We start from the raw sequence: 13,263 nt of genomic DNA on the forward strand, positions 1-13,263 counted from the left end.
TGAGAAACAAAAGAAACAGGGGGCATTTGAAAATATGGCATCCCCACAACAAAATTTTAAGGTCAAAGGCCTCATATAGTTTTTTTTTTTTTTGGTCAATAGCTTCCTTTAATTAAAAGTTAATCAAAATATTAATTAATAGTTAATCTAAATATTAATTAATAGGGTTTGTGGGCCAATTGAGAAACACCACCCAAATCAACGTAAGGTTCTCATCTCTCTCTTATTCTCTTCTCTTCATTTCTTCCTTCCATCGCATCTTGCCCATTTTTCTCCCATTTTTATCATTCTCTATCTTCATTTCATTTTTAACTTTTTTAACCTCTTCATTTTCTCTTCTCCAAAAAAATATAAATTAGAATCAAAGATTAATGACATATTCATTCTCATGCAATACGTGTTTTCATAGGATCATTGGAATATCAGTATAAGGTATTTTAGTTGGCCATTTATGTTTTCATGTGTGTGGATTATCAGCTACTCAAGTAATTTGATTTCTCATTCAATTTGTTAAAACATATATTTCAGTCGGTTAAATTATATATTTCAGTCGGTCAATAGCATTCAGTCGGTCATATATTACAGTCGGTCGGTTGGTTAAATCATATATCACAGTCGCTTAATATCATTCAGTTAGTCGGTTCATATTCAGTAGGTTGAAACATTTATTTCTGTAGGTTAAGTTATGCATTGCAGTCGGTCAATATCATTCAATCAGTCGGTTATATTTATATATTTCCAACTCCCTTACATCCATTATTTATACTTTTTTTTAAATTGTGTGGACAGCGATATGATTCAAATCTTAATTAATTTTGATGGTGAATGGAAGGTTGACGGTGAACATAAATATTCATGGTGTGATGGAAGTAATTCGGGATGGCATGCTACATCGATTGATGATAGTAATGTAAGTATTGAAGATGTTGAAGATGCAATTTTTGAGACACTTCATTTGGATAGACATGATATGGTATTGAAGCTAAGTTACTTGTCGAAATTTGAGGCATGTAATTCAAGGCCAATATATATAAAAAGATCAAGAGCATTGACAACATATCTGTCTTTTGGCGTTTCAAATGTTAGACCTTTGCTTCATGTTGAAATTATCAAAACAAGTGGCTTTGAAACAAGTTATGAAAAAACTGACAATACTAAAGATCTTGAAGTTTGTAGAAATCATAATGATGAGATGATTGATAATTGTGAAACTGAAGTATATGGTAGTAATGAGAGAACATATGATGAATATTTTGATGGAGTATTTTTTGAGAATGACTTAGAAAATGAAATAAATGAGCATGAGAATGGGGTGGATGAAATAACAAGTATTGATAATGTGGTAACAGAAATTGTTGAGAATGAATTTGTTGTGAATGAAGAGAATCATATTGAAGAGAATTATGTTGAAGAGCTTACCTTGTGTACAACACATAATACACAAGTTGAATTTTCTTATCCTGAACAAGATGTGCAAGATTCTACATTATTAGCAACAGTATGAGATGTTGAAGGGAATGCTAAAAGATTCTACTTATTCTTTTAATGATTTGTTTGAGAGTTAAGATGAATTTCAAACAGAATTGTTTAAGATTTGTTTAAATGCGTCCTTTGAAATAGATGTTCGAAAATCCAACAAAAAAATTTATGATGTTATATGTGTAACACAGAGTTGCAGTTGGAAAATACGTGCATCACAAATAGAGAATTCATCACGATTCTCTATACGTGTTTATCATAACACACATACTTGTGACCTTTCATATTGGAGGAAAATGCATCGATAAGCAACATCAAACTTTGTAGCAAAGATTTTGGTTGAAAATTTTAAAGGACAACTCATTTTGCCTGAACCAAAAACCATAATTACAATAATGCAAAATAAATGTGTTGAAATTAGTTACTTCAAAGCATGGAGGGGAAGACAACTTGCTTTGGATAAGTTACTTGGCAGTCCTGAAGATAGTTATCGAATTATGCCTTCATATTTGTACATGATTGAACAAGTGAACAAAGGCTCGAAAACTGATTTGGTGACCAGATTCAACAGGTAGATTTAAATATATGTTTCTAGCATACGGGACATGCATTGATGGATTTCGTAGAATGAGAAAAGTTATATCTGTCGATGGAACATTTTTAAAATGCAAATATAGAGGTTGTTTACTTGTTGCTACAGCCCAAGATGGTGACTTTCATCAATTTCATATAGCATGGACCATTGTTGACTCTGAGAATGATGATTCATGGACTTGGTTTTTGCTGAAGTTGAAGGAGTTTATTAATGATGATCCTAACTTGATAATCATTTCTGACAAACATATATCTATTATTAATGTTGTTCGTACTGTATATGAGCATGCATCACATGTACATTGCTCGTGGCATCTTTCACAGAACCTTAAAAGAGTGTATGGTGGAAAAGGTGGGATTGATTTGTTTATGAAAACAGCATATGCATACAAAGTGTCTGAATTTGATGAGTTGTACGGATGTTTGAAAGAGAGATATCCCAACATTGCATCATATCTTGAAATGCATTCATCTCCTGACAAATGGTCTAGAGCTTATTCCCCTGGTGCTAGATACAATATAATGAAGACAAATGGGGTAGAGTCAATAAATGCAAAACTTAAGACTGAAAGAGAGATGCCTATTGTAGCATTGTTGGATGCAATTCATAATTAACTTCAAAGTGGTTCAACAAGCATCGAAATGCAGCAGGTTCAGCTACGACGACACTTACTCCATCGACAGAGGCTATCTTGAGAGCTAATTTTACATTGTCACAATGGTTAAAAGCATCTCAACTCAATGTATTTGAGTATCAGGTATACGGTGATGGGAAGGATGAAGTTGTTAATTTATCTGATAGATTTTGTAGTTGTCGAGTGTTTCAAATTGATAAAATTCCATGCGCTCATGCAATTGCAGCAATTTATGGGGCAAAATTAGATTTGTATGATTTTTGCTCGCCCTACTACTCATCACAAATGTTGGCCCTCGCTTATGCTGATACCATATATCTGGTGCCCATTGCAAATGAATGGAACATTCCAGATCATTTTAAATACAATGTACTTCCCCCGGATGTCAAGAGGAAACGTGTTAGAGCACAAAAGAAAGAATTCCTTCTATTGGGGAGTTTGGTCAGAAGCGAACTAAAAAATGTGGTGTATGTCATGAATCTGGCCATTGCCGAAAAAAATGCCCTAAGAGACAGACTGATGTGTAGACGAGTTGTTCAATTTTTTGTTTACGATGTTGTATTTGCATGTTGATTAGTTTTTGTCAAGTTTGTTGTCTGAACAGGTTGTGCATGCAGATATAATTTGAATTGTCATTTACTGGTTTAATGCATATACATTCAGTCAGTTCAATGTGTTTAATCAATCGGTTACTGTATGTAGTTCAGTCAGTTCAATGTGTTTCAGACTGATGTGTATTTGTTTTTGTCAAGTTTGTTGTATGAACATGTTTTGCATGCAGATATAATTTGAATTGTCATTTAGCGGTTTAATGCATATATATTCGGTCTGTTCAATGTGTTTAATCAGTCAGTTAAACGTATATATATCTGTTGATTCAATGTTTTTAATCAGTCTGTTGCTGAATATATTTCAGTCGGTTCAATGCAAATATATTTCAGTGTTTAATCATTCAATTAATGCATATATTTCAGTCAGTTCAATGTGTTCAATCAGTCAGTTAATACGAATATATCAATCGGTTCAAAGTGTTTAAAATCAATTGGTTTAAAAGCATACATTTCAATTAACGTATAGCGTTTCAGTGAAATACACTCTTTATTTCAGTCGGTTATACCATACATTGCGGTCGGTTATACCAAGTATTTCAGTCACTTCAGCGTGTTTAATCATTTGGTTAATGTAAATATATAAGTTGGTCAAATGTAAAATCGATCGGCTAATGAAAATATATCGGTCGGTTAATGCAAGAATATCAGTCAGTTAATGCAAGAATATCATTTACAACAAACCACATTTCATCATCGTCTGTTGCATACACTTGTCTCATCACCATAAACCATAAAATCTGACTAGATAAATTATAATCCGCAGCATACTTAATCAGATTGCCAAATTGTGGGTTTTCAACCATGAAGTCCATGTCCTGCTCATTCAAGCAATCTAAAATAAATTCACTGACTTTTTGATATTTGGAATGTACACTTAACTTGTAACTAAAGTACTTCTCCTCTGATAGTTGAGATTGAAGATTAACCTGAAAAAAATTAATCAAGTCAACTAGTAGTATCAATAAATTAAATACTCAATTATGTGAAATTCATGAAATTTAATCAAATTTAAAGAGCAATACAAAAAATAAATAATTTTCAAAACAAAAATGAACATACCCAAATCTTTTGTGCAACTATCTCCGACGTTCTTCGTTCTACCAATAAGAAGTTTCAAAGAGAAGAGATCTTGATCGAAAAAAATAATCAACTTCAAAATTCATAGATTACATGAAATCTTTGATATTAAAAGATTGAGACAAAGCCAATCAATAATATCAACAACTCAATTATTTCAATCTACAGACATGCTTATTGGTTAATTCATTAACAAACTGAATATGTTAAAATTCATAAAATTTCTAAAGCAATAATGAACATACCTAAATCTTGTGTGCAACCATCTCCGATTTTTTTCTCCTTTAGGAATTTCAGTTGGTTGATGCCTTTAGTTGGATATAGACATGGATATTATACAATCCATCCAAAAACTGAAATAACAAAATTTCATTAAATTTATGAAAGTTGTTCCAATAACAAAAGAATTATGCTATACTTAATAACAATATATAAACTTTTGTTTTAAATCATTATTTAACTAATATGAATTGCTATTGATACTGTATCAAGTTCATTCTCTCTTATAGTATCCATTCTCTCTTATTTCTTCTTTTTGGAGCTGTCAAGTTCAAATTGGGAAATTTATGAACTCAATCACCTCGGCAACCCATCAAACGTGTTATGAAATATTTTTTTCTTACTAACTCAAAACCACTCACTATTAAAAAAAATCGCCATCTAAATAATCGAATCATCGAAAAACAGAAAGAACATCATTCAATTTCAATACAACAGGCTTTCTTTGCTGCCTCACTTCCTAAAAATTCTCAATCAACACCGAAAAATAAATAGTGCTTGTCTCATAATTATAAAATAATATACAACTAAAGAATATGCCTAATTTATTTAAATATATATTTTCTACAATCTTGTAGAATATCCTAACAAATCAAATATTTGTGAGATAAAAAATATCACAATAGAACAAACGAGATATTTATGCAATACAATGCGTACAAGTAGCTTTTTGTGCGGCTGCCTGTGGTTATGATTGCAGCAGAATAAATAAAATTAACTGAGACAAAGCAACACAGAAAGATAGAGAACATGCAAGATTATAAATCATGGGACCTGGGATTTGGACCTGAAACAATCTGGTAAAGGAGGCAGCCGCAGTGGTTTGGTGTCATCTTTGGCGGGCCTGAAGAAGGGTTTCTTTACTTCCTAGAAATGGCAGCAGAGGAAGATGAAGGAAGATGAAATGGTCAAGAACGAATGGAAAGAGAAGAGGGGCTGGGGAGGAGATTACTGATTAAGTGAGAGATTATCGATTAAGTGATATATTAGGTTTTTTATTATTTAAAATAATAATTTAAAGAGGGGCAAGAATGACATTTGTAGTGAGAGGACTATTTTCGTAAATGACTTTTTGATGGATGTTGTGAATAGTAGAGAATATAGAGAAGATAGAATGATTTTTGTGTGTTTTATTCATCATTGGAGACCTCTATTTATAGAGTAGATTTACAGAACTTGAATAGGTAACAATATCAATAATCATCTATAATATCTTTTCTATAATACTCCCCCTTAGATGATTATCGACTCATTAAATCACTTCTAAGAGATGTGGGAGTTCAAATAATGCCTCGTTAAAACCTTGTCAGTAAAAACCCAATGGAAAAATCTGAACGAAGGAAAAAGAGTACAACAATAGATACTCCCCCTGATCTCAATCATCTGAGATCCTTCAACTGATGCATCCCTATCTTGTGCACCAATTTCTTGAATGTTGAAGTTGGTAATGCCTTTGTAAATAAGTCAGCTACATTGTCGCTTGAGCGAATTTGATGGAAGTCAATATCACCATTTTCTTGAAGCTCATGTGTATAGAAAAAATTTGGTGAAATATTCTTTGTTCTATCACCTTTGATGTAGCCTCCTTTTAACTGCGCAATGCAAGCAGTATTATCTTCGAATATTACTGTTGGGTCATCTTTGGCTGTTGGGAGTCCACATGATTCTTGAATATGTTGTGTCATAGATCTCAACCACACACACTCCCGACTTGCTTCATGCATTGCAATGATCTCAGAGTGATTTGAAGACGTCGTTGTTAAGGATTGCTTCACCGACTTTCATGATATAGCAGTGTCTCCTCGTGTAAACACATAACCTGTCTGGGATTTAGCTTTATGTGGATCAGAAAGATATCATGCATCTGCATATCCGACTAAAGGAGACTTTGATTTTGTCGAATAAAATAATTCAATATCAATTGTACCCCGAAGGTAACAAAATATGTGTTTTACACCATTCCAATGTCTTCGGGTTGGACATGAGTTATATCTCGCTAAAAGATTAACAGAAAATGATATATCTGGGCGAGTACAATTTGCGAGATATGACAGTGCACCAATGGCACTTAGATATGGTACTTCTGGACCAACGATTTTTCTCCATTTTCAAGTGGTCGAAAAAGATATTTGTTAGCATCAAGTGATCGAACAAACATTGGTGATGCTAATGGGTGTGCCTTGTCCATGTAAAAGCGCTTTAATATTTTTTCTGTATATGATGATTGATGAACAAATATTCCCTCTTGCAAATGTTCAATCTGCAATCCGAGTCAAAATTTTGTCTTTCCTAAATCTTTCATCTCAAACTCATTTTTCAAGTAATTGGCAGTTTTAGTAAGCTCTTCTGGAGTGCCAATAAGATTTAGATCATCAACATATACTGCCACAATTGCAAAACCCTCATATGTTCTTTTTATAAAAGCGCATGGACAAATAGCATTATTTGTGTATCCTTCTTTTAACAAATATTCACTAAGACGATTGTACCACAAGCGCTCAGATTGCTTTAATCCATGTAAGGATTTATGCAGTTTTATTGATAACATAGCCTTGGGCGCTTCACCATTTTCTTTCTATAGTTTGAATCCTTCAGGCACTTTCATATATATATCACTATCAAGTGAACCATAAAGATAAGCAGTTACAACATCCATAAGTCGCATATCAAGAGTTTCTGATACTGCTAAACTGATTAGGAATCGAAAAGTAGTTGAAACGTCCTGCCCTTTTTTATTGCTTTAAAAGTACTAGAAATTTTTTTTTTTCTAATTTTCGGCCCTCACATATAAATATTTTTATAAAATATTTTGCATATAAAAACATCACCCACTAGCATTTTTAAAATCAAGTGCACTAGTCATAAAATGAAATCGTCTATTGTTTTACCAAACCTAAAAAGCAATAATTTGAAAAGAATAGCCCATACTAAACCTCTCAAAAATCTCTCAAATGCATAAATAAATAATCTTAAAAATCTTTAATCATAAAGCATGAGTCAAAAGTCATAATGCGGAAAAAGTAGAAGCACTGGTCCTCGGGTTGTGTGCGCCTTCAGTCCAGTCAAATCACCCGTCAAGTCCTCCCTCAAACTCACCTGTGTCCATCACACCTAGTGAGTCTAAAGACTCAACACACCATAATCTTTATAACGAGTAATACGTAATACAGTCAACATATAACGGTGAAAAATACTTGTACTTAAAATATCGTTTTCATGAAAATGCATAAACATAAACATTTTCGTAAACATTTTCATGATGCATAAACTTTAAACATAAACATTTTCATGACATGCAAACATGAATTTCCTTTTCCTCAACATGACATGACATAAAACCTTAAACATAATCATGAACATTTCCTTTTTTTCCTTTGTTGAATTCATATCGTTAATTGTGACTTTCCTCAACATGACATGAAAATCGATGGATCCATCTACATATAACCACAGTACTGGGCGGCGGGGACATCAGCGACACTCTCACCGGTCAACTGAGCCTTGGCCTATCATGATCGAATAGAAATACGATCGTCGGGGCTCCCTCTGGGGCCTTCTCCCATAAATGGGCTCCCTCTGGGGCCTTCTCACCTCACGATATTCCCATTCTTACCTCAAACCTCATATCCTCATAACCTCATTTTCGCAATAATGGAAACACGATCGTCGGGCTCCCATTGGGACCATCACCCTCACGACGTCGCCATCATTAACGAATTAGTCACAACCACTTCACTTCCTTCAACATTTTTCATTCACATCACTTTAGAAAAATCATGAATAATATTTGCATTTTTCATTTTGAAACCAAGCATGCAACATGTATTTTAAATGTCTTCCATAAATCATAAAAAACAAATAGACATTTTAAAAATCATAATTTAATCATGGATACATCATAAACATTTAAAAATAATCATAATATCATAAAAACAGCATTTAGGGCACTGCCATGACCTTTACAAATTTGTGGGTGTAAAAAGACCGTTTTACCCCTAGACTCGACATTTTACGATTTCGACTTTTTCCTTGATTTCATGACTCTAACATGTCCCAAATAATTATTTAAACCCAAATTAATTTTCCCATAATTTTATTTGGCTTAAAACTTAGACTTTTTCATTTATCTTTAATTAATTGTTTTGACGGTGTTTTTAACCCGAAAAATCCCAAACTTTAATATAAAATTCCTAAATTCTAAATTTAGTCTTTTTATATTATTTTAGCCCTTATGGACCACGACTCGACCCCCGTGAACCGTTTTCCAAATTTTCTTATTTTAAAAACCCTATTTGACACCTAAACTTCAACCCCGAGCCAACTTCCGATTTTCACGAGTTACCCCCGAACCATATTGGTCCAAAACCTGACCAACCTCCCAAATTAGCCTATTGGACCCTAGGTTCACCAAGAAACCTATCTAAACTACAAAAATGTGCAGCCCAAAAATCCCCTAAGCTTGGCCGAGAATTTCACCTAGGAGGGACTCTACGTTATGGAGCTTGTGGCTCCAGCCAACGCCCCAACTGTGGGGACCCGGGCTCTAACTCCATTCTTTTCGGGATTAATCGGATCCTTGTTCAAGTAATACGGGTCAAAATTTTGCTGTTAACATTAAATCAAATGTTTACAACTCAAGCACGAGATAATTCTATATTCATTTCATTACAACAAACATAATATACATGCCTCGTTTTGTTCATATTCTACAAACCAGTAATTAAATACAGTCCATATCAAAAGTACAACTACTAGTTCATCTGCTACGCCCGTGATCACCACGCTATGTCCATCTCTCATCTCTGTCGCGACCCTGATCCTGCCCCACCTGTTGTTATGCACACATACAGACATAACAAAAGCCGGAAACTCCGGTGAGAACAAATCCCAGTATAAAACATGTATACATGCTGATACATAATCATAAATCATGAATCAAAGCAATAATAATGGGCTTCATAGTCTATGAAACCAATCTATATAAACATGCACTTTAAATCAAATCATGTCTTGACTCGACTCGACTCTACTCTAGGGATCCCGGTGTGAATAAGACGTCACTGTCTGTCACCTACCCTCCCAATCGGGGTAACTGTACGTCTTATTCCTAGACTTCGGTCATGTCTGTATCGAATGTCTACAATCGGAGTGAATCTGATCCGAAGCGTCGATACCACCGAACATCTAGTTTGGCAAGTCTGCCAATGACTCTCCTATCTCAAAGGCTTGAATATAAATCTATAAACAAGACAGCATCCTATCAAGAGATTTGAATATAGATCTATAAACAAATCAAATTCATATCAAAAGATAAACAACAATTCTAGTATGTGATTTGGTTGGGAAACTCAAATTGAATCTCATTTGAGTTGTGTCTTCCCCAAACAAAATATGCATTATACCTTTCGTCGCACAATGTCTGTCGATGTCGAAGTCTCGATGACGAATCTGTCACTATCAAATCTGAAATGGAAATGTTGATACATATTCTATCAATCTCTAATCTCAATCAACACATATCCAATTCAATACTTGACCTCGGTACCATTTGACGGCATAACAACGTAATTTCTCAATACCGGTCAATCCAACTCCCACATATATCAATAATTCATAGGTCTCAACTCATAATCATCATCATAAGCATATGATAGTACTCAAAATCTGCACAAGTTAACTCTAAACATGCTGGAAAATAATAACTATAGCATACAACGTCCGTTCTTCGATCCGGTTGCATTTCTACGATATCAATCATCTCAAGAACATATTATCACAAGTATATCAGCATTTCTCCAACATGTATACTTCAAAACATGTTAAAACTTAACCAAACTTACATCCTTTTGTAGCCCTTAAAGAAAGGAGCAAGATTCTATGCTTGGATTAAAGTTTGGATGTGTAATTCTTCCAAAATCATAACCTTAAAGCAAAAGGAATTGAAGCTTCTCCCCACTCTCTCACGTTCTCAGCTGATGGAAGGGGTGAAAGTGAAGACTCAGCACATTTCTATTTATATATATGCCATGTGTCTTCCTAAGAATTAAGGGTGGCTTTCTCGCACAGGGCACCGCGGGTGCGCTCCATCTAGACCGCGGGTGCGCTTAAGCTTCGGCAGTCCATTCATTTTCCAAAATCGACGACCGCGGGTGCGGTAACATCAACGCAGGTGCGGGTACGTTTGAACCGCGGGTGCGGTGTCATTTCTGTAAATAATTTCCAACTCTCTGTCCATCAACCGCGGGTGCACTCTTTCTTGGACCGCGGGTGCGGTGACCCTACTGTAAAATGGCCATCTTTCTGTCCATGCACCGCGGGTGCGGTGCTTCTCTAGGCGCGGGTGCGGTCCCTTTCTTCAAGCAACACTTCATCTTTTCATTTTATCCACATACAATCTAGGGCATTACACCAACCCTTGGACCCAACCCATGTGCACTTACTTAGGACCCTAGGGACTCCTTCTAACCCAGCCCATGACCCTGAGTTGAGCCCCTCATCCCCTAGACCTGTGCATAAACCCTGCACCAACTTGTGCATGGTTCTCGGGAGCTAGGACTCTTCCCCAGCTCTGACCGTGAGTCCTAGCTTGGCTAGGACTCTCCCCCTGACCCGTGACAGACTCTAGCCGAGCTCTGGCCCAAGCCAAGACCAAGCCAACCCCTGGAACAAGGAACCCGATCCCCTATACCCTTGACAGCAAGGTTACGGTTGTTGCTTGTTCTTGTTGTCATTTTTTTTTTCTTTGTTCCAGCCGAGTGTTGGGTGGTGTGTGGGACTCTAAAACATGTATAAACCTTACTTGATCTTACCCTAATCATGGCAGCCCCTTAACTAAACAATAAACAAGTTATTGGATTCAAAGAATCAAGTTTCCTCATGTATACAAGCAATAAACCGAAATTTTCAGAAATAATTCCATGAACTTCATGCATACAATAATTCAAACAATACTATGAGAAAAGGAGATGTATGGCGTGCCTTTGCGTTATATACGCTCGAATATCCGTTGACGACGAAGAACGGGACGCGACGATAGCTTCTACCTTGCTAAATATCTTCGAAAACCCTCCAAAATATGCTTCAAAGTGCCGTGTGTGTGTGGAGAGTGCTTGGGAGAGTTTTTCTGAATTTTAAAGTAGGTGGCCGATGGATTTGTGTGCAAGGTTTAGGGATTTGTAATTTTTTAACACTTTAAATATAAGTTAATCACCTACAAGGCTAATTAGGCCTATTAAGCCATCCAAGTAGGCCCATTAGTCTAATTAGGATTTAAATAAAATAATACCAAAGTTTTTCTTTAATTAAATAAGTGAATTTATTAGCCGGGTGGCCAAAAAGCTCGTATTTTAGTTGAAAAACCAACACCGATAAAATTTACGTCCCGGCGTATAAAATCACCTCCAAACCCTTATTTTCAATAATACTAAAAAGTATCGACCATATTTTAAATAATTAAAAATAATCATTTAATAAAAGCATTTAACATTATTCAACCATCGGTCCCCGTTCCTCGATCGTCACTTGAATATTCCTAAAAATATAATTTTATGTATGATGACAATAAAATTTCATTTAGCATGAAAACAAGTATGTCACATAATTAATTAGCAATTAAAATCAATTATTGTTTATTTTTCATAAATTCCTAGATTCGCATGCCGTTGGATTACGTCGTCTTAATTTTGGACCTTACAGTAGTGGCATCCATCACTGGTGAATATGTTTCCTCATAGTCAATTTCGGGTCTCTGCGAGAAACCTTGGACTACGAGTCGGGCCTTGTATCTTACAATTTCACCATTTTCATTCCTCTTTCGTACAAAAACCCATCTGTATCCTACTGGGATTACATTTTCAGGTATTCGTACTACAGGTCCAAACACTTTATGTTTTTCTAGTGAGTCTAATTCAGTTTGTATGGCCTTCTTCTACTTTGGCCAATCATCTCTTTGTTGACAATCCTTAACGGATTGTGGTTCTGGGTCTTCATTATGTATGATGTCAAGGGCGACATTTAGGGCAAAGACATTGTCAACAATTGTGTTATTTCGATCCCACAATTTTCGAGATGATATATAATTTATTGAAATCTCATTATTTTCATGAGAATTTGATTCTTCAGGAATAATATTATCCAAGTTTGGTTCATTGATCTCTCTTACTATATCATCCAAGATTTCTTCTTCGGGAGCTTTTGAATTTTCTTTCTCTTGTACCTTTCTTTTTCGAGGTACAATATCCTTTGAACCAATTGGTCGACCACGCTTCTGGCGTATTTTAGATTCATTTGCAGGTTGAATAATAGCTGGTCCTACGGGGACATCAATTTTTACAGGGGTCTTCTCTGCATGTATATGTGACTTTGTCACATTCTTTGTATTAACAAAAGCATCGGGCAATTGATTTGCAATTCTTTGCAAGTGAATGATTCTTTCAACTTCTTGCTCACATTGATTATTTCGAGGATCATAATGAGATAGTGTTTTCTCATTCCAACAAATCTTTTGTTGTTCTTCAGGACACAACTTTATTTCTCCTAGATTTGGAAATTCCAATTCATCGAAGTGGCAATCTGCAAATCTCGCAGTA

At 35.2% G+C, this 13,263-nt stretch overlaps 1 protein-coding gene across 1 annotated transcript; it reads left to right on the forward strand.

Annotated features, from left to right (window-relative positions):
• Positions 1-1,874: 1,874 nt before the first annotated feature.
• On the forward strand, positions 1,875-2,688 carry LOC142525860 (uncharacterized). Its single transcript, XM_075630145.1, has 2 exons — positions 1,875-2,050; positions 2,157-2,688. The coding sequence occupies exons 1-2, from the start codon at positions 1,875-1,877 to the stop codon at positions 2,686-2,688; spliced, it is 708 nt and encodes a 235-aa protein (XP_075486260.1).
• Positions 2,689-13,263: the final 10,575 nt, after the last annotated feature.

This window comes from Primulina tabacum, chromosome 15 (genome assembly GCF_025594145.1).
Source record: "Primulina tabacum isolate GXHZ01 chromosome 15, ASM2559414v2, whole genome shotgun sequence".
NCBI classification, from domain to species: Eukaryota; Viridiplantae; Streptophyta; class Magnoliopsida; order Lamiales; family Gesneriaceae; genus Primulina; species Primulina tabacum.

Bases quoted from the DNA above. Each gene is read 5' to 3' on its own strand.
- LOC142525860 (XM_075630145.1), top strand. From the start codon at position 1,875: ATGCAAAATAAATGTGTTGAAATTAGTTACTTCAAAGCATGGAGGGGA. The intron at 2,051-2,156 runs GTAGATTTAAAT...ATGCAAATATAG, and splicing joins TTGGTGACCAGATTCAACAG to AGGTTGTTTACTTGTTGCTA.